The sequence below is a fragment of the Eschscholzia californica genome, unplaced genomic scaffold, assembly GCF_041429995.1.
Source record: "Eschscholzia californica isolate CP2 unplaced genomic scaffold, dmEscCali1.0.p SCAF_6, whole genome shotgun sequence".
Lineage (NCBI taxonomy): Eukaryota > Viridiplantae > Streptophyta > Magnoliopsida > Ranunculales > Papaveraceae > Eschscholzia > Eschscholzia californica.
In genome coordinates, this window is record NW_028238483.1 from 38,607,835 (window position 1) to 38,627,002 (window position 19,168).

The 19,168-nt window shown below is 35.6% G+C and overlaps 3 protein-coding genes across 15 annotated transcripts; 1 reads left to right on the forward strand and 2 right to left on the reverse strand.

The window, feature by feature from the left end:
* Positions 1-960: 960 nt before the first annotated feature.
* On the reverse strand, positions 961-2,728 carry LOC147534592 (large ribosomal subunit protein P1w-like). The gene is made up of 4 exons (XM_086647338.1): positions 2,366-2,728; positions 2,163-2,262; positions 1,293-1,502; positions 961-1,208 (listed from the first exon to the last, which is right to left on the reverse strand). Exons 2-4 carry the CDS (start codon positions 2,232-2,234, stop codon positions 1,152-1,154), a joined length of 339 nt encoding a protein of 112 aa, XP_086503464.1. The 5' UTR covers positions 2,235-2,262; positions 2,366-2,728; the 3' UTR covers positions 961-1,151.
* Positions 2,729-3,406: 678 nt separating this feature from the next.
* Positions 3,407-9,117, reverse strand: SR34A (SER/ARG-rich protein 34A). 9 transcript variants are annotated; one of them, XM_086647329.1, is made up of 15 exons: positions 8,908-9,117; positions 8,674-8,751; positions 8,068-8,108; positions 7,447-7,565; positions 7,170-7,235; positions 6,992-7,066; positions 6,801-6,915; positions 6,628-6,674; positions 6,488-6,545; positions 5,626-5,675; positions 5,455-5,511; positions 4,350-4,501; positions 4,008-4,070; positions 3,826-3,898; positions 3,407-3,704 (listed from the first exon to the last, which is right to left on the reverse strand). In XM_086647329.1, the coding sequence occupies exons 4-15, from the start codon at positions 7,531-7,533 to the stop codon at positions 3,684-3,686; spliced, it is 864 nt and encodes a 287-aa protein (XP_086503455.1). In that variant the 5' UTR covers positions 7,534-7,565; positions 8,068-8,108; positions 8,674-8,751; positions 8,908-9,117; the 3' UTR covers positions 3,407-3,683. The 9 variants fall into 9 exon arrangements, with proteins under 9 accessions (XP_086503455.1, XP_086503461.1, XP_086503456.1 ...); XM_086647335.1 differs by having other exon boundaries at positions 7,696-8,108; positions 8,674-8,737; positions 8,908-8,962; XM_086647330.1 differs by having other exon boundaries at positions 8,674-8,737; positions 8,908-8,961.
* Positions 9,037-16,486, forward strand: LOC147534594 (uncharacterized). 5 transcript variants are annotated; one of them, XM_086647324.1, is made up of 17 exons: positions 9,037-9,232; positions 10,132-10,287; positions 10,945-11,029; positions 11,366-11,468; positions 11,623-11,707; positions 11,820-11,906; positions 12,029-12,114; positions 12,292-12,400; positions 12,560-13,020; positions 13,506-13,587; positions 13,676-13,852; positions 13,939-13,992; positions 14,105-14,197; positions 14,591-14,656; positions 14,880-14,926; positions 15,081-15,734; positions 16,036-16,486. In XM_086647324.1, exons 2-17 carry the CDS (start codon positions 10,153-10,155, stop codon positions 16,439-16,441), a joined length of 2,730 nt encoding a protein of 909 aa, XP_086503450.1. In that variant the 5' UTR covers positions 9,037-9,232; positions 10,132-10,152; the 3' UTR covers positions 16,442-16,486. The 5 variants fall into 5 exon arrangements, with proteins under 5 accessions (XP_086503450.1, XP_086503452.1, XP_086503449.1 ...); XM_086647326.1 differs by having other exon boundaries at positions 9,091-9,232; positions 11,790-11,906; XM_086647323.1 differs by lacking the exon at positions 9,037-9,232 and having other exon boundaries at positions 10,059-10,287.
* The last annotated feature ends 2,682 nt before the right edge of the window (positions 16,487-19,168 follow it).

Sequence of the window (19,168 nt, forward strand, 5' to 3'; positions counted from 1 at the left end):
TGAAAGAGGTCACAAACACCAAGGGCCCCACTATGATGCATTTGTAGTTAAGGATATCAGAGATGGAAACCTCTACTGTGAGAGTCCAACCCCCATTATATCGAACGTTCGCACTTTTTTTTTTATTTCTCAGTCTCTAAATCTGACTCGTCACTTTCAAGTCAGATCTAAATTACATATCAAACCTTATTTAGCTTGCCGCAACCACCTAATAATATGTATTTTTATAAAGGGTTGAACTAAACATCAAAAATTCCCATAGTTAAATAAGAGACATGTTCAAAAAAAGATCTTTATCTCTTCTATTACGGCTGAAGTCTTGAGCATTATGTTTTCAAAGAACAGATTGCATCTAGCCTCTGGATGGAACAAAGTAACTGTACTTGGGAGATGGGATATCGTTACCTCTATGTATTTATCTTTGGTAAAGATATGATAGAAACATTTTCCCATTTTCGTAGCTCTAGGGATGGGACAGGACATGAGAATACGACGGATGGTTTCAGGTTCTGAGGTTCAAAGCAAGAGATCACATTTTTAAAAACAGATTCAATGTTGGTGCCCCTGGTCTTTCGCAGAGTTACTTTTTTTTTGGAAGTCGACTACGATCAACGTATGTCGTTACATTTGGCATTGATACATCAAAGTTGTGATAAACTCGATAACTGCCCACTCAAATTCTAACAGAATCGGGCCTATAGCCCAACTAAACAATGGCCTAAAACCCAACTACATTATTTATACCCTAATAATCCCAATTCAAATAAACCAAAGATTTCACCTTCTATGGGATTAGAACCTGGGACATCCAAGGCTTTCTGGAGTTTATGTCAACACCTTGGAACCAATTGGGCTACCAACTGTTGACAAGTACGGAGCTACACGCATTTTCCGTATTGACAAAACAACCGATAAGTGCCCATTGAGCAAGATGTATTAATATTCAACACAATCAAAAAGTAAGAAACTAATAATTTTCTAAGACATATCACTTTCTTCAGAGTAGAAGTTTCAAACAACATAAGTACCAAAATATTAGAACTCCAAATGCAAATAGAAATTCACCGATTCAACAGTGTAACCTCCACTTACCATAAAAACCCTAAACAAACACAAAAAAAAAAAGATCAGAAGAATACTGAAAGGAGCTTCTAGTCGTCGAACAAACTGAAACCAAGATCTTCATCACTTTCTTCCTTTGCTTCTTCCTGCAAATTCAAACCATCAAATTAAGAAATTCCTCAAATGAAATAAGAAATTATAAATTGTGTGTAGATCAAATATAATTTTACCTTCTTCTCCTCAGCTGCAGGTGCAGCAGCTGCGGCAGCACCACCACTGGTTGGGGCAGAGACTGCAACGGCAGCACCACCACCACCAGCACCAACATTGGTGATCAAATCATCGATGTTTCTCTTTTCTACCAACTTAGCGAAGAGGCTTGGCCAGTATGATTCACATTCTACCTTAGCAGCTTTAATCAAGGTGGCGATCTTCTCCGCCTATTATTATCATTCAAGACCCAATTTAAGAAAACTAAACCACAATGAAACAAAATACTATACACACCGCCATTACAAAGGCATTGATACTTCAATATGATGTGATAAGCACAATAACTGCTGAATTACTAGTGACCTAAAGCCCAACGAAACTTATAGCCTAAAGCCCGATGAAATTAATGGCCTAAAGTTCAATCTACCTAGATTTGCTACCAGTTGTTTGCAAATCCTGTAAATCCTTGGGCCTTGACGGAACCAAAATGTATATAATTCAATTTTAAGAAATGGATCAATTTCTTGAAACAAAATTCTCAAACATTATCCATCAAACCCTAGATTTCTACATCAATATTCCTGAAGGAAACAAATGTCAGCACAGAGATAATCCTCAAACAACATAGCCCTATAGTTTCGGATACTAAGGAATACAAGGATTTAAGCATAGTAAACGGCCTTTTATGTATAAACCCTAACAATTAATATCAAATCCAAACCAAAATTGATTGAACTTCAGCATATATGACCCTAAAAATGATTTCAGCCACTAAGTGCTCTTTAAGAAATGAAATCAGAATTGCGAGAAGAATATCAAGTTCAAGATGGGTAAATCAAATGATCATTTCAACAAAAACAAGAGATGTAAATGAGTTAGAAGTGTACAGTAACGGGGATCCCATCGTCATGGAGAATCATGACGGAGTAAGCACTGGCAATTTCTCCGGCCGACGTCATTTTTGAAGTATGAAAGATTTTTTAAAACCTGGAATAGAAATGAAAAGAATTTTCGTCTAAGATCTTTCACAACATAATCGAGCAGAAAAAAATATGTCAAAATTTCCCAGAGAAGGAGAGAAAAGAAATACCTCACAAATTCGTTCTGCGTTGTCCTCTAGGGTTAGGAAGAATTCATTTTTGTTTCTCTCAGGTGGTTTTATAAAGCCCTTCAAGGGCTAGGGTTTCGGGAAAGGGTGTGGATCTTGGGCCTGGATTACAGGACTGGTTCCAGACAGAACCAATTCCTTTCCTCTCGGGCTCCCGGATTAAGAGCTTTTTTGTGGCAAACACTTTTTTTCGCCTGAATTCGAGCAGTCTGTTAAGGGAAAGGGACTCAAATTTGTGGCCAGAGCACTTGAAATCTACCCTGTAAACATATATAACTTGCTATTTGCTATTAATACTAAAATCAAGACACTGCTCGAAATAGTACTCATATATGGGATAATGTCATATTCCTAATACTCAAAACAAACTAAATACTCAAAAGCTGGATAAATGTTTTTATGAAATCCTGACTATCCATCCTAATACTTGAAAGAAATATTTGTTGTATAACAAACCAAAAAGAGTTCGTTTGTAAGCGTTTAGATATATCCTGTACCTTTCAAAAAAATAAAGGTATATCGTGTACATTTTTTATTTTTAATTGGATGTTATAGGATAGAGATACCAAAGTATTGGCGACATTCCTACCTCCCCTTCAACTCTTTAGGGTTATATAACCATTAATATTTACTCTTTACCCATATTAGTAGTATATACAAATCTAGGCATTTTCAGGTTTCTACATTTTAAAAACTCATAGATAGGGAGGGATCTCTTGGACCTCAAATAACTCATTCAGTCAAATTTCAAGCTTAAACTTCTCACTTAGGGGGACATTTGTGTTGGATGAGGCTTGTACCTGGCCTCAAAAAGAAAAGGAAAAAGTTTTATTAATACAAGATTTACCAAGCCTCTAAAGGGAGAGCACAATTTTGATCTAGATGAGAGAAATGGAGGTCACTTGGTACATAGCCTGCCAATGTAAATAACAGTAGCAGCAGAAACTAGAGCGAACATAATACAGTATTAAAAAGGGATATGAGCTCCCAATAATGAGACAATAAGGTGAAGGGATAAAAGCCAAGGAGTTTCAACTTCAATTTGTTCATTTGCTAATAAATTATGTCTTTAGTTTGCCTTCAATATTTATGAAAAATGATAGTCTGAAAAAGTGAAGTACTGCAAATAAAAGCAACCTCCCCCAGTCTCCGTTCCCTGAGCTTAAAACTACCGTCTCTGAGAAGTTAATTGGAACGGATAGTATCTCTCGCAATAAGTATAAGTAATATCTCTCAAGTACTAAACACTAATTGCGCTCATCAAAAACCAACCATCTGCACCTCCGGTTACGAATATGGATCAGTGACTACCGGACCTTGCCTGCAAGTGAAATGAAATTCTTAGTTCATTTGAGGAAGAAAGCAATAATGGAAAACCCAAATATACTTGAAGACTAAACTCCCTTAGGGTTTAGCCGTTCATTGTCAGCTTAGTTTCTTACCTTGCGAGGGGATCCTGACCTTGATCTTGACCTGGACCTCGACTTCGACCTCGATTTTGACCTTGACCTTGATCTGAAAGTTAATATACAAAGATAAGGACCCCAAAAACATAAAAATGATGATAATGTCAAGTTATTTTTTTCAATATAGTTAACGAGAAGTAACTACATGGACAACTTACTTGACAGGAGTCACTGATCTAGATCTTGATGCAGATCTTGAGACGGGCTTTTCTGGTGATTTGCTGCAATAAGAGAGCAAAGACATATTATGTAGAAGTGAAATGGAAGCATAGGTGTGGATGAGTTTTTAATAGCGCTACTTGTGAGTTTATGGGAACTTCTAAAAACACAACAGAGCTCGTATTATGACTGAACTGCTTGGTCATGGGACTTTGGAAGGATCCAGGAACCGAGTCCAATCTAGACATTATGTCTCTAACTCGTCTTACTAGTACTCAGTTGCATCAAAATTCATAAATGACAATTTTTATAAAACAGACCGATAGTTCATCAGACAATACCTCCGTTTTCTTCCTACACTTCTGCTTCGACTGCGGCTCTTACTCCGGCTGCGGCTCTTACTTCGGCTGCGGCTGCGGTCGCGGCTCCTGCTTCGGCTACGACTCCTGCTTCGGCTGCGACTCCTTGACGAACTTCCTTCATCTGCTTTCACCTGTCCAACAGTAGAGCCACATATACACACATTTTTATACTTGTGAATTGTGATAGGAGATGATTGTTCTAGCTCATGCACTCTCAAGCTCATGTAAGAATAAAATCATACTAAATATATAGAAGTGTAATTAAACGTAGAAGTACAAACTATATTATCCTATCCCTTCTAAATAAAAGATACAGACAGCGATAGATAGAACAATCAGCACGCCAAATAACAACAGGACGAGTCAAGGAAATGGATCTGGGTAAGTATGATTTCTACATCTAGGCCTATCAGCAAAGAAACTCGATCTAGTTTCCCTCAACTAAAAGCTAAGAACAATCCTGTTGCCAAATACTCTGCCTCTGATTTTGTGCAATTTTTGGTGACCAAAATGAACTTTGATGCCTGATCAGTTAATGAAATCCAATCTAAAACACTTTTTACTACGTTTATAATGATTTGATTGATGGTACTCTTCTCGCCCCTCACGACTGATATTGTACTCTTTTCTCCGTCTTCGCTGACAACATTGGAGAAGTCCAAAAATTAAGATTTAATGATACCCTCCAAAATTTCCAATTAGAACTCTGCTAGACCGCACTAATAGTGCCCAACGTTCCAGAAGAATGAGACAATCTCCTCATGGGAAATACAGTCTCCAAAGGCACTTGCACAGCAGAAAGCAAGAGTATGAGTGGTTAATTCTGAGGATTAATCATCATAAAATATTTTGAATCTTCTGCCCCTACGAAAAGCTAATTCAAATTTAAATTTCAAGTGAATTACCTATACCATTTAATAAAACATCTCCTGACAGATACTAGAACCAAGTAAACATGCAAGCAGCAAGAAATATTAGCTTGTGCGAGGAAAATGTTCCGAAACATCCAAGTCTGGCAAGTCAAACACACCATAAAGAAAATCATTCATAAAAATAAACTTGCCACCTGAATAGATGAACTTACCCGAATATAAGCCCTTGCAAAAGGGTTCTTGAACTCAGTGTCATCAAGTTTCCGAATCTGATGAAAGATAACATGTTAAGTTACAAACAAACCAAAATAAACATATATATAGTAGTATAGTACAGTAAACAACCAAGCTGAAGAGGAGTCAACAAATCTTTACAAACTTACAGCATACTTCATGTCATCATAGTTGGTATAGTCCACCAGACCAATGGTGCCTAAAATCACAAAGCAGTTAAATGAATTGAATATATAAAAATGTAACTCTCTGCAAGGCATGAAAACATAGCCATCAATAACATTTAGGAATATTAATAAACAATTAAAATAAAAGACTCCAGCTGCTAAATATGGAATCTGGAAATGTTTTTCTTTATGGAAATCTGTAAACGATGAATGCCATAATGATTAGTTTGAAGAGAATATGGAGTGACTGTGTTGCCACCAACTTAAATCTTTCTTCCTAGATGTGTACTTCATACTCATATATACTGTCCAATTGGTGCAGCCTACGACCTTATTTTACTTTGATTTGTAGACAATAAAGCAGTTCCCTATATCTACTTATCTACATCCCTGCCTTTTAAGCTCTTGCTTTGATTTACACTGGTTTCTCACCCATGAATTAACTGCTGTATATTTATAGTATGTAAGCGCTCCATTTTTAAGTGATGCATGAAAAGAACCACAAGTTTGTCCTTGAGAAGTTAGAAGATCATTTATTGGAACTAATAGAACTTGAGAAACTATTTACGACTTTACAACAATTCATTTAAGTAGATCAAAAACACTCTTCCTCTATCAAGCAAAATTTAATCCAAGTATACCACAACGGCGAGGGATTTGTCATTATAAATCATCAGGACTACGTCAGGATAATTTATAATTTTTAATGACTCAACAAACTGGTACACGCAAACTAAGAAAGTGGGCTAATCATAACCACTCTTTACACTTCCATTTAACATCAGGAGAAGTACCAAAATAATCAACCTGTGAGTAAGAATCATAAAAACGAGATCGGATTTACCTTCTCCTTTGCGCACAACTTGTGCAAAACAGACATCACCAGCTTTGCGCATGTGATCCTGAGATATAATTAACCCAAGCAAATTACAATTGCTGCACAATCAAGCACATACAGGACTTCAAAGCAAACAATACATGTACCTTCAAATCTTGCCAGGAAGCAGAAGAAGGGAGTCCACGAACTATAACTGCAAGGAAATAGACAACAATCAGGAAAATACAAAATCTAAAAGGAACTCAAAAACTCAGAAATAGGAGAAAGCACAAATGACAAATCAAGCTAGAATACATAAGAATCTTTCTACTAAATGTACCTCGATAATCAGAACGACGTGAAACACCCCCACCCCGTCCCCCTCCTCCACTACCATAACCACCTCGACGATCAAATGAAGAAGACTGCCCTCTACCACCATGGGCAAGCTCAACCTGGAAACATGATTGGATAAGATTAAAAGAAGACAATGATGTTAGAGAATTTGAAAACGAAGAAATCCACTATTACCCTTAAATGGCAACCATCAAAGTTATATCCATCACGACCTCTGATTGCATCTTCAGCATCTCGGGAATCTTCAAACTGCACCATAAACAAATGAATGTAAGAATAAATAAATAATCATGCAAGGGGCTTCAAACTGTCCATCGTAAGTAGTCAAAAGTACATGAGTTACAAGATTTACCTCCACAAAACAATAACCAGGGGGGCGTGGTGGAATCTTCAGCTCAATATCCACTATACGTCCATACTGCAATTAATGAAATAGCAGCAAACATTTGTTTAAGTCGTTTGCATTAAATGCAATAACAGCAAAATCTGATGCTTTATCATCGATAGAGACAAAATTAACCGACAGTTTGACATATAAGTACGAAGAATGTCTCAAATAAACAAATCTATTTTTTTGATGAAAAAATAAACGAATCTATTTGCCAGAGAAATAGGTAAATCAACCAAACCTTGTAAAACAGATCTTCAATTTCAGATTCACGTATATCAAGAGGCAGGTTACCAACATAAATTGAGCGAGAAGAACGATAAGTCATTTTTGTACTGAAGTGATTAACTCAAGCAGAAGCTGCATGAAAACAAAACAATCATCATCAGCAAATATGAAAGCACCCCACCTCAAAATGGAAAAAGCATACAATATGATGTAGTTCCACTGCTGCACAAGAATAAAATAAAACCAAAACTATGAAGCAGACCAAGAGAGCAAGCCTCGATGAGAGTGGTGCTCCAATAGCTCCATTGCTTATATGCTCCATGATGCTCCACAAGGTAAATTAAAATTGAAACAAAATATGAACTCCCATCCTCTCCCTCTCTCTCTCTATATCTCTATCTCTGCACAATGCAGAGGTGTAGAAGGTCTTGCAAGAGACTCCATGTATAATAAGACAACCATTTCTCTCGCATTGTTCCCATTCTCTCTCTACACCCCTATTTATAGCAGCAAAGCTCCTAGTGGTCCAAGCTCCTTTTATATATCATAAGCAAGTGTGCTCCTTTCATATATCATAAGCAAGTGTGCTCCTTACGGGAGGATACAATGTCGCCAAATGATCTAAGAATCTTACCTTAATCAAGTTTCCTCACAACTGTACTGAACAAAACAATCCTGGAAAATATGGAATTACGGATAAGATACCCACGTAGAAAATATAATGAATGTAGGTGCATTAGTTCCGTACTCTAATTTTGTATTCAAAGTAAGAATTATCTGCGTGAAATCTACAGAATAACTAGTCTGACAATAAATGTTCCTGTAGAACAAGATAAAATTCAGACAAGATGATAACATTATACAATACCACTTGTGAAATCTAATTCAATATGAATTAAGTCATACCTGCAGCTCTGTAATAAGATGAATTTCACCTTCAAATTAAATTGCACTAAAACCACATAGTGAATTTATCATCCCATTCTAATATCAGCTAAGAACAGTAAGCCATATGACTCAATATGATAGTCGAAAATTTGAATTTACAATAAGAAGTGCTTAAGATTTGAAACCTAAAGATCAATTCTTTAAAAGCTGAATAATCTTGCAAGAAAGTAACAAAATAAAAGAAAAATTAGGATTTCTAAATCAAACTTCATCCACAGAAAATAGAAATCTAAAGACTAAAAACCCTAGAAAACTAAAAAGTTATTAGAGGTGAGCTAATGAAATGTCTTACCAAGAGATTGCGCTTCAAGAGTAGTGGATTAACTGCTTAGGTTTCCTTCAAACACGAGGTATATCTGGAAGACAAGTTCTTAAAACGAAAATGGGAGAAAGTTAGGGTTTTTCGTGTTCTTAGGGGAAGAAGTAACGAGAAATTAAGTGAAAATGAAACAGATATAAGATGGAGGAGATAGATCAAGAGAGAGAACCCTAGAGAGAGAAAGAGGAGAGAGAGAGAGATATGAACCTAATCTCAGTGCCTCTCCGGTAGTATGAGCTGAACTGCGACGAAGTGAAGGACGTTTCCACAAGAGGCTCGATTTTCTTTTATAACTCGTTCAAGACGGGCCTAGCAAGTCAGCCCGACTCTAATGGTAACCCGGACCTAGTAAGCCAGCTCTGTAACTAAATACCTGCCGGGAAAAAAATCGACTATTCAGATTCAGACTGGTATTATCCCTCTTTCTTTCTCCCTCCAAACCGTTTTCTCTCTCGCTTTCTTCTCTCTCTGTCAACAAGTTTTCTTCTCCCTCTCTCTCTCTCTCTCTCTCTCTCTCTGACTATTCAGACTGGTATTATCCTCTAAACCCTAAACACTATATCTCACTATTCACACTTGATTTGATTTAGTTTAGTTTAGGTTATAAATCTGATTTAGGTTATTTCTTAGTAGCACCCTAAACATTATAATGTTGTTGGAAGTTCAAATTTTTAGGGTGTTTTTTCTTTTGATAAACATCTTTCTTGATTTTGTTGGAATTTTTTATGCTTTTAGCTGGAAATTGTTTGATGCTTCTAGGTTAATAAATCTGCACATGTAAAGTTTCTTCCTTTGATAATCATCTTCAAGATATTGCTGAAATTATTTTATGCTTCTAGCTTAAGAAAATAATATTATGATGTTTATAGATAGTCGAGTAGATGATTCAAGGGTTTTATATTGTTTATATAGTGAACATATGTATTTGATTAGTGTTTAACCTACATTACTGAATTCGTGTTCGAATTAAAAGACATTCCCATTCGGTTCATTTTCTCTACAATGACCACTGATCATAGTCCTTTATAAGTGCAAGAATTAGGAGAAACATCTCTTTCAGACATTTCAACAAACAGTTTAGCTGCAAATTTAATCGAACCAGATTTTGATTTAAAAACTAGAACTTAGTTTAGTGTGTGTTAAGATTGGAGGTAAACCCTGATTTTGAATTTCAAAAATCATGTCAGTGGCAGAGTTTAACTTACCAATTTCAGGAAAACTCGTCACCTTTAATCTAAGAACTTCATGGGCTTGTTTCATATTGATTTCGTTATTTAGGGTTTCCAGATTTTTTTTTTTAATATCCGGAATGTTGATCAGAATCAACGACCCAGATCATGAAGCATGGGGGTGACAGGGTTATACCTATCATTTAATAGTTGTCTCAGGTGTGTAGTTTCATTATGATACTGAATCCGTTCCTATTTCCAGTCTGCGGTCTTCGCGTTGGACATGCAAATGGAGAATAAGACGATTTCATATTTCCAATCTGCATCTCTTGTTGCTTCTCCATCGTATCCAAATTCAGTAGCGTGGTCGGACGAGAACTTAGTTGCAGTTGCATCTGGTCATCTTGTAACGATACTGGTATGTTCTTACGATATTATGAAGTTTATCAAAAAACTTAATCTCTGTTTGGTTGTTTTTACTCGTAAGATTATTTCAACAATTTTAGTGGGACAGACAAGTATTCAAACACTGATATATGTTAGTGATTTAAGATGGATTTGAACTGATTCACTTATAGAGGAAAGCCAGTTTGACATGTAAATTTCTTTATTTATGGTTATTTGATCCATCAAGACTCGATTATGTGAAACAAAGTAAATCAATTGTTAGTAACATACTGTTTGGAATGGAATTGAAGGTAAAGAACAAAAAAGGTTTTGGATATGATCAATGAAATTGAAATCTCCGGTAGATCAAGCAAATATTTGGACCGATTTAGGAATTGAAGTATAGACACATTTAACTAACTATTTAGGCTGGTCTTGAGTAAGTTCAATTAATGGTGTTATAGATCTTGAAACTGACTTATTAAGATGCTCTCCTAATTAATTATTTATGATGAGCTAAGTTACATTTGAATATGATAGTTTTAAGTGATTTGTGGTATTCTTGATGTTGAATTTAATTGTGAAGATCTGGAATTGTTTCATATGGTTTTGGATTCTAAAGGTTAAATTGCTCAAGGATATGGTTATTCGTTTTGAAAATTAGTATCCTTTATAATTTATATTACAGAATCCCTCGTCGCTGATCGGAGCTCGAGGACTTATTACAGTTGCTTCCAGTAAACATTTCCCAATAGGAGTGATAAATCGAGAAGGTATATATTCTGTATTTGATAACTTCCCTGCTCTTTCGTCGTTTGATCACTATAATCATTTTTGTATCCAGTTTCCTTGTTTGGAGCATTTGATCTGCACCACTGCATTTTCAAGTGCCTCTTTGTTTGGTTACTATCTTTAGCTACGCACTTATGTTTCTACGTGATAAATCGTGGCATTTTTCTTGAAATCATAAGGATTTCGACTTGTTTGTCGTATATTTCTTATATGTGCCTATTCTTTGTAGAGTTCTGTTATTATTATTTTTAGTCTAGGGTAAGGAAACTATGCTTTGATTCATTCCCTTCACCTCTTGTACTTTGGATGTTTCACAGATCTACTTCATGAATGTTTACTGCCGACCTGCTTATCACGTGAGACTCGCCCATGTGTTCGATCCATCTCATGGTCTCATCTTGGACTGGCTCCTAATTTTGGGTACATAAAGTGCAAAAACATCATATTTGTACTTTCATTTTATATTCATATATATAAATGTAATTATATGAATATATAATTGATCAAAATGATTCGTTTGTGATATTAGGTTTGTGAACCACTTTAAAAGCATATATAGTTGAAATGGGTGCAGGTGCTTGCTTGCTGTTTGCACAACGGCAGGTTGTGTAAAGCTATACCGTTCACCATATTGTGAGTTTTCTGCTGAATGGATTGAGGTATTTGGTAGGAAAAAACTAACTGAACAGTGTATCAGAAAATTAATTTCAACTCTTACAATTAGTGAAAAATTCTTTCCAGAGATGATATCAATGCTGCAACCATTTGTAGGTTAAGGACATTTCTGACTCGCTATTCGCTTATCTCTCAAGTATCAATTTTGGAGAAGTTGAAATGTCATTCACTGAATCTTCTCAGGTAAGTTCATTTTACTTCTTTGGCAAGTGCTTTCATTCATATTTATCCTTGGTGATTGATTTAATATTTCAACATAAACAACAGTACAATTTTTGGATGCATATTCATTTTATTTTCTTTAGGAGCAAGCAGTTCAAAATGAGACAGATTCTGAATGTTGCAACGAGCTGCTAAGTTCCATGTTCAGGAAGAAGCGCAAGCGAAAAATGTAAAAAGTTGGATTCTATCTTCTTCGTTCTTGTTTCTTGTTACTCCTTTTATCCTCAACCAACTGAAAGCCTTTATTTGGTCAATGCTTCTAACATAAGTTGAATTGTGCCGAGATTTTGTTTCTTTGTGCTATGGATATGAGTATTCACTGCGCTCGTCTTATGAACCTGTACAGTACTGGAACAAGACCTTTGGGAGATAAATTGACATGTGACGTAACCAAGGAGAGTGAGGATGGTTGCCACACCTACACTGAGAAACTAGCTACTACAAGCACAAGAGGGGTCAGTTTCCCGTTCCCGTTTTTCATTAAGAGATCTCCAGTGGACTTCTCAAGTAGTACTAATGTTTTTGACGGATATTATCTGGTTTAGCTGTCTCATTTCTGTATCTATGCTATTCTGTGAGTTGTGAGTTTGATTTGACTTGTTATGACTGTGCAGATAATTGGGATGAAATCTGAAAAGTTGAGTGCAACAAACTTGCGCAAGTGCTCTTCAATGGGTAGATCGAAGGAGAAATCTACCAATATGAGGAAGGAAAGTGGCACTCCCCCATTGTTAACAGCAAAGCAGTATGCTTCTCGAAGTGCGATGTTGTCTTCTCTTACTGTTGCTTGGTCACCCCCCTTGCATATATCATCTGATCCAGACCCAAATCCTCAAAATAGTCCATCCAATGAATGTGCTATACTGGCAGTTGGAGGGAAACATGGAAACATATCTTTCTGGAGAACCCATGAACCCCAATACTACACAATTGATCATAGCAAGGATTCGCTTGATGTTGATATAGTCGGACTCCTTCAGGCTCATAATTCGTGGATCACAGCAATTTGCTGGGGACCGTCTGCTGAAGCTTCAGAGTCGCAGGTTCTTTTAGCTACCGGGAGTTCTGACGGAAGGTGAGTTAGGCGTGTCGGAACATTACGATCTATTGTATGATTTACATGAGAAAAATGTCTAGATTTTCTTTTCGTAAAGAGATGACTCAATATTTATCATCAAATACATCATTCAAAAAGACAAAAACTTGTAGTCCCTGTCAAATTTCGGTTTAGAAGGACCACATATACACGGTTTCAAGAGCTGAATATTCTAAATGAACTTTTTATACTGTTAAAGTTGTAGGACCACATACTTTTGTGAAGATACTTTAATGATTAGGTCATTCACATACTACTGTAGATTAGTTCATTTTCATAGAATGTGGCCGAAGATTGTCATAAAAGAGAAATAAACAGATGGCCACTCTTTCAACTATATTGCATAGAAAAGAATTTCACACCTAGTGTCAATGTGGCCCAGGAAGACATAATTCTTATAATGGCAAGAAATGTTAGGATGCTAATTAAAATGCTATAATCTGGTTCTTTCATCGTTTTCTCAGTGTGAAGATGTGGGTGGGAGAGAAGGAAGTGTTGCGTAATTCTTCAGGGGTTATTTCTGCTTCCTTTTCATTACTGCAAGAGGTATAATTCTTTACATATTACACATTTTCTTTCAGTTAAAGTTCCTATCTAATGGAACTATATGTGCATCAATTTTAACTTTTACTAGGTAACAACAGTTGCGGCAGCCCCTGTTTCTGTTCTTTCAATGACTGCACCTATAGGTTCTCCTAACAAGATTTCCTTGGGAATTGGGCGAGGATCTGGATCATTGGAAGTCTGGATCTGTGATATACTAAATTGCAAAGTTTCTCGTATAGGCTTATATGACACTCATGGTCAAGTTGTAAGTTTCTAGTTACCACCATTGAATGTTCAGAAATATCTTCTATCTCTGTGGATACTTCCTGATATGTTTCGAAATGATGGCAGGTGACGGGTTTATCGTGGGCTTTCGGTGGTGGTTGTTTGTACAGCTGTAGTATGGTATACAAACACTGCAGTTTTGCAACTCTACTTTTGCATTCCGTACATCGTTTTATTGTTGCGAATTTTTTGGCATTCATTAAGTTTTTCTTCTTATTCCCGACTATCATAGGACAATTCTGTACGCTGCTGGAGTTTAATTGGGAGTTCGTTGCGTGAAGTCCCAATTCCTTCAAAATTTCCCGGTATTTCCCATTCTACAGAGGTACGATATAACGCATCATTGCATCCTCATGTTGTATTTGGGTTGAATTCACTGATTTGAGTATTGCTTATGAGAAAAAGAACCCGTTTAATTAATGTTGGTAACTATAAGTAATAAAGTAAGTTTTACTTATGGCCTTTAGGTGATATTCAGAAAACCATTAGAACGGCATTCAGGCTGCCTGTTATAGCTCCTTGAATAACTGTAGTTCTTAATAACAATTACGAGCTCATTCAAGACGGCCCATGTGCTCCAAAGCAGTTAGAGATATATTAATGCCATTCAGTAAATCAGTTGCAATACTTTTACTTCCCAGTGAAAAATGCTTCTCCGTTTTGTTTTGACTTTAAGTCACACCCTGTTCATTGACAAAAATTAGTTTAATTTTTACAGCTTTCTCATGTATCTGATTCATGCTTTGGTGTAGCAATATCGCCTGGAAATTTGGTGATTGCTGTGGTAAGTTACATTACATTCCAAGTAGTTATCAAATTGACCCCCTTTCATACTTACCGAGTTTATTTCATGGTGAGCGGGCCATGATAACCACGTCTTTAAGAAGTTGTTTATTTGTTTCTGTCCTGAATATTTACTTAAAGGAGGTTACAAATGAACGATACAACCTCTTATTTATCGACGAAATCATTTAAATATCTAACCCAAAAAATAATTGTTCTTTTAGGTTCGTGGCTTCGATACTGCTCTTTTGAATCCAATGTATCAGGCAAGGTAATACTTTTTTCTCCAGGAATGTTCTATGCTATTTTAATCACGTTCCTTGATGATGTAATGCCCTTGACATTCAGTTCGGTTTCTTTGATATTATTCATAACTTGTTTTGAGATTGATTTAATCTGTGATCTTCTCTCTTCCTCTTTCTTAGGACTCAAAAGGCAGCTGTTGAGTTCTTTTGGAATGGAGGATATCAACACGAAGTTTCCCTTAACGGAGACGAAGGAATTGAAGCTTTTTCTGGTATCTCTCGTCAAGAAATGATATATTGGGAGTCTAACATATTTTGGTCTCTAAAGCAATACGAGAAGATATATAAACCCCTAGTTCTCTGGGATATCATTACAGCATTGTCGGCTCTCAAAGAATCTTCACCAAAATTTGTAGAATCGATACTGATTAAATGGTTCTCAAGTTGGTTTTTGAGCTGCAAGTTTGGCTCTTCTACTGACGAGATCTTGTTACATGCCCGGAGTTCTTTGCGTAAAATCCATTCCCGCCAGATTCATCTTCTCAATATATTATGTAGACGTTTAATGTTGTCTGAACTTAAGCCAGATAATATAGTTAAAACCGAAAAACATGATATGAAAGTGTGGATTGATCTACTTAATGACACCGAAAGACAATTACGAGAGAGGCTTGTGGCATTTAGTCTTTCATTTTCTGCGGCAAATACTCCAACAAGCCAATACTGGGCAACCCAAGGAGCAGCACAGATGGAACAATGGGCTGACATCAATCATGAACATATTCAGGATCATCTCAACCTCCTTGTATCAGAAGTACAAAAGCAAGGCAAGAGGTAAATATTTATCCAATTCTGTGTATCTTTTCTTCCTTCCATTTTGTTTTATTGCCTTTCCGACACAGAGCCAGTGCCCAAGCCACCCGAGTCTTATTGTGCATCACAATTCCAAGGTTGATCTTTCACATCTTGTTATTATTTGGCATATATCAAAATTCAAGGAGATGCTATCTGTGAATAAGAGCCTGTGATCATGGCTTGACCGGCCTTGGGCATAATACCCTTTTTTTCAACAGCATTGACAAAGGTCAAACTAGCTTTACTGTGAAATAACTAAATAACTTGTTCAAATTTGCAGGATCCATCCCAACTCGAAAAATGTTGGGAAAGAGCACTGTAATTTTTGTAGTGCTTCAGTACCGTTCGACTCTCCAGAAGTTGCTTATTGTGTTGGTGAAAAGAAGAAAGGAAATGCAGTTCGTGCAGAACGACATAAACTATCACGATGTGCTGCTTCGATGCAAGTTTGCCCCATTACTCCATTATGGTTTTGTGTTTGTTGTCGGAGATGGGTTTCAAATTTACCACCTGATATTCTATTTAAAATGTCTGAATATCCTTCAAGTCTGAAGGCCCGTAATTCAGATCTGAGTTCTCTAACCGAGTGTTCATTCCAAGTATTAGCTAAACCATTTTGTCCCTTTTGCGGAATATTATTGCAGAGACTGCAACCAGAGTTCTTACTCTCGGCATCGCCCGTGTAGACTTCATTCTGTTATTTTTATAATGGGGAAATTTATCATGTTTTTTATCTGTTGTCATCATTCCTTGAACCCATTTTCTTGCTATTTGGATGCACTCATTTTTTTTTATCACTCTAGGAATCTAGGGGATTGGGGACGTAAATGTTAGGTTATCAGTTTGAGATAAGATGATATTCGGGCTTGGATATAAAATATATACAGTACCTGTTTCTGAATTGGTGCTTGATAGAAGAAAAATTTAGTAACCAGATTCCTCCACATGACTGGATATCCAATATTCTTAATCTAACTAACAAACAACAATAATAACAAATGATTATATTGAGAAATAGCTACCACAAGTCAACACAAATTAAGAATAAAAAGTTTAAATATTGATGTGAATGTTATATAATTGGGAAGAATAGTTTTTTCAGCAAGGTGTTTAGCCTTAGTAAGATCTGAGTAAATAAATAATTTATTTTTTATTTTTATTTTGAATTGTTAGCGTGTTTCAAACCTTTGATCTATATGATGAAAATAAATTAATTATTTATGAAAACTCTTCTACAAAATAGTGGTTTTAAAGTCTTTTCTGGTGGCTATCTCAAAGGGAAAGATACTTTAAGTTTCATTAGACTCTAAAATTTTCCATAAACTTCCTATTTTGTTTTGTTGTAAAAGTAATCAGTTCAAAGTTGTAATTTTGTTTCTTAGAACTTCTTATTCTAGATAACATTATTATGTGGTAAATACACTAATAAATCCAATTTCGACATATTGCAAATTAATTTTGGATAACAATGTACGAATTTGTATCTGTTAACATCTGTTTTATAGAAGCTAAATATAGCTACACATATTCACTATATTTTGTCAAATTATATCAAGGATCTTTCAACAAAAAAAAATTATATAAAAGATAAAAAAGTGAAAGATATATAACTATATTTGCAACAAAGAAAAAGATATATAACTATTAGATTGGGCATACACAAGTCCATCTCATGGGGCAATATTTTATAGTTAAAAGTGGTTATTTGTTTGTTGATGTCCAAACACACTTTTCAATTGCCTACTCTTTCGTTACAATCAAGATGGTACTTTCTTTGTGGAACCAAAACATCTCTCTAATCATGGCCATTAAAATAAGAACAAAGAAAAAGTAGAACAAAAAGTAGCTACAACAAAGTCAATAATTTCAATGGTTTGGATGCTAAAGAGTTGGTGATCACATGGGGTAGGTTGGTAGGTGTAGTACACGTTTTGTATTCCCATTTGGATTATAATGAAACTTAAAACTTATTAGTACCCATTTACACTAATTAAAATGAACATTTATTAGTGGGACTAAAGATTAATATTTCTCTTCCTTAAGTTTAAAACTCATCATCTTTATTATCTTTTGGAGAGCAATGTCGCTGATAACAGTAAGCTACTTTTTCCCCCTCTGTCTGACTGGCTTACTGGGGGACGGTCGCTTGGTCATGTCAATTGTGATGTGTGGGTGGTCGGTCCTTTTTCTGCCGCTCAACTAATACCTCTCTATTCCATATGGATCTAAACTTTTTAATTCTCATATGATTGTCTAACTATGTATTTTATTGTTTAGATACAAGTTTATCATCTTTTTGTATAGTAGTCAGACAACCACTTCAGAATATGGATTCTGAGATTCTACTCTTAATGAAAGTAAAAAATTAATTACTTATTGGATTTGGATTAAATAAAATAAAATTAGAAATAACTGGACTTTACACCCATAAGATGATTTTAAGGGTCTTTACATGATTTTTTGATCCAAAATATCTTTGATGATAATATTTGTAAGGTTTATTCAATTCATGATGTATCTATGTATGATATATTCATGATGTATGTATGCTATATAATGGACGTAATGACTTTTAAAATTCAAGTAAAAAAAATGTCACCCATCTTGTAACTAAAAGTGAAGAGATTATGAAACCTCAAGTCTTTTAACAAAATAAAACCCAAAGTTGTGTGGGACAAATATTTTGGCACACCCCTCACATACTTCTTAATGCAAGTCCTATATAAAATCCTAAAAAACCACCAAATCTTTTTGAAATGAGTTCTACTATTAGAATAAATGCAACCGATTATTACTTTTACAATGAGAAGTTATAATTTAAGAAAAATATTGATAATAGATATATACCAATATTCATTGTTATCTGTAACAGAAGAATGATCCTATTCAAGTCCTGCTCTTGCAAATAAATCCAATGAATCATAACAAACAATACACAATTCAAGATTGTCCTAAACACATTGAGGCAACAAAAACAAAAAAAACAAAGCATGTTTGATGTCAAAAAAATTATAGTAAAACCTAACTAGTAAACTCCATTGGCATTTATATCCTTGTGATGCCCGGCTCAAGAAAAAAACTGCATGCTTTTTGTTTGTTCTGCAACTGATAGAGACAACCTTATCAATTGGGACCATTACTTCATCACTTCTCTTTCGTACGTGCCAACAATTGGTGCACGTGAGAAAGAATTATATTTGTGGGAGAGAAAAGAAGATATTATTCTCATTTTCCTCATTTCAACCTTCTTTTCATAAAAAAACAATCCTTTCACCTTAAAAAAAAAAAGGGTTATTTCCTTAATGGCCCCCTACTTTGTGACCAGCTTCCTCCTGCCTAGCCCCCTACTTTACGAGAAATGCCCATATGGCCCCTCCCGTTATAACACCGTTGCTCTCTCTCTTCAATTTCTT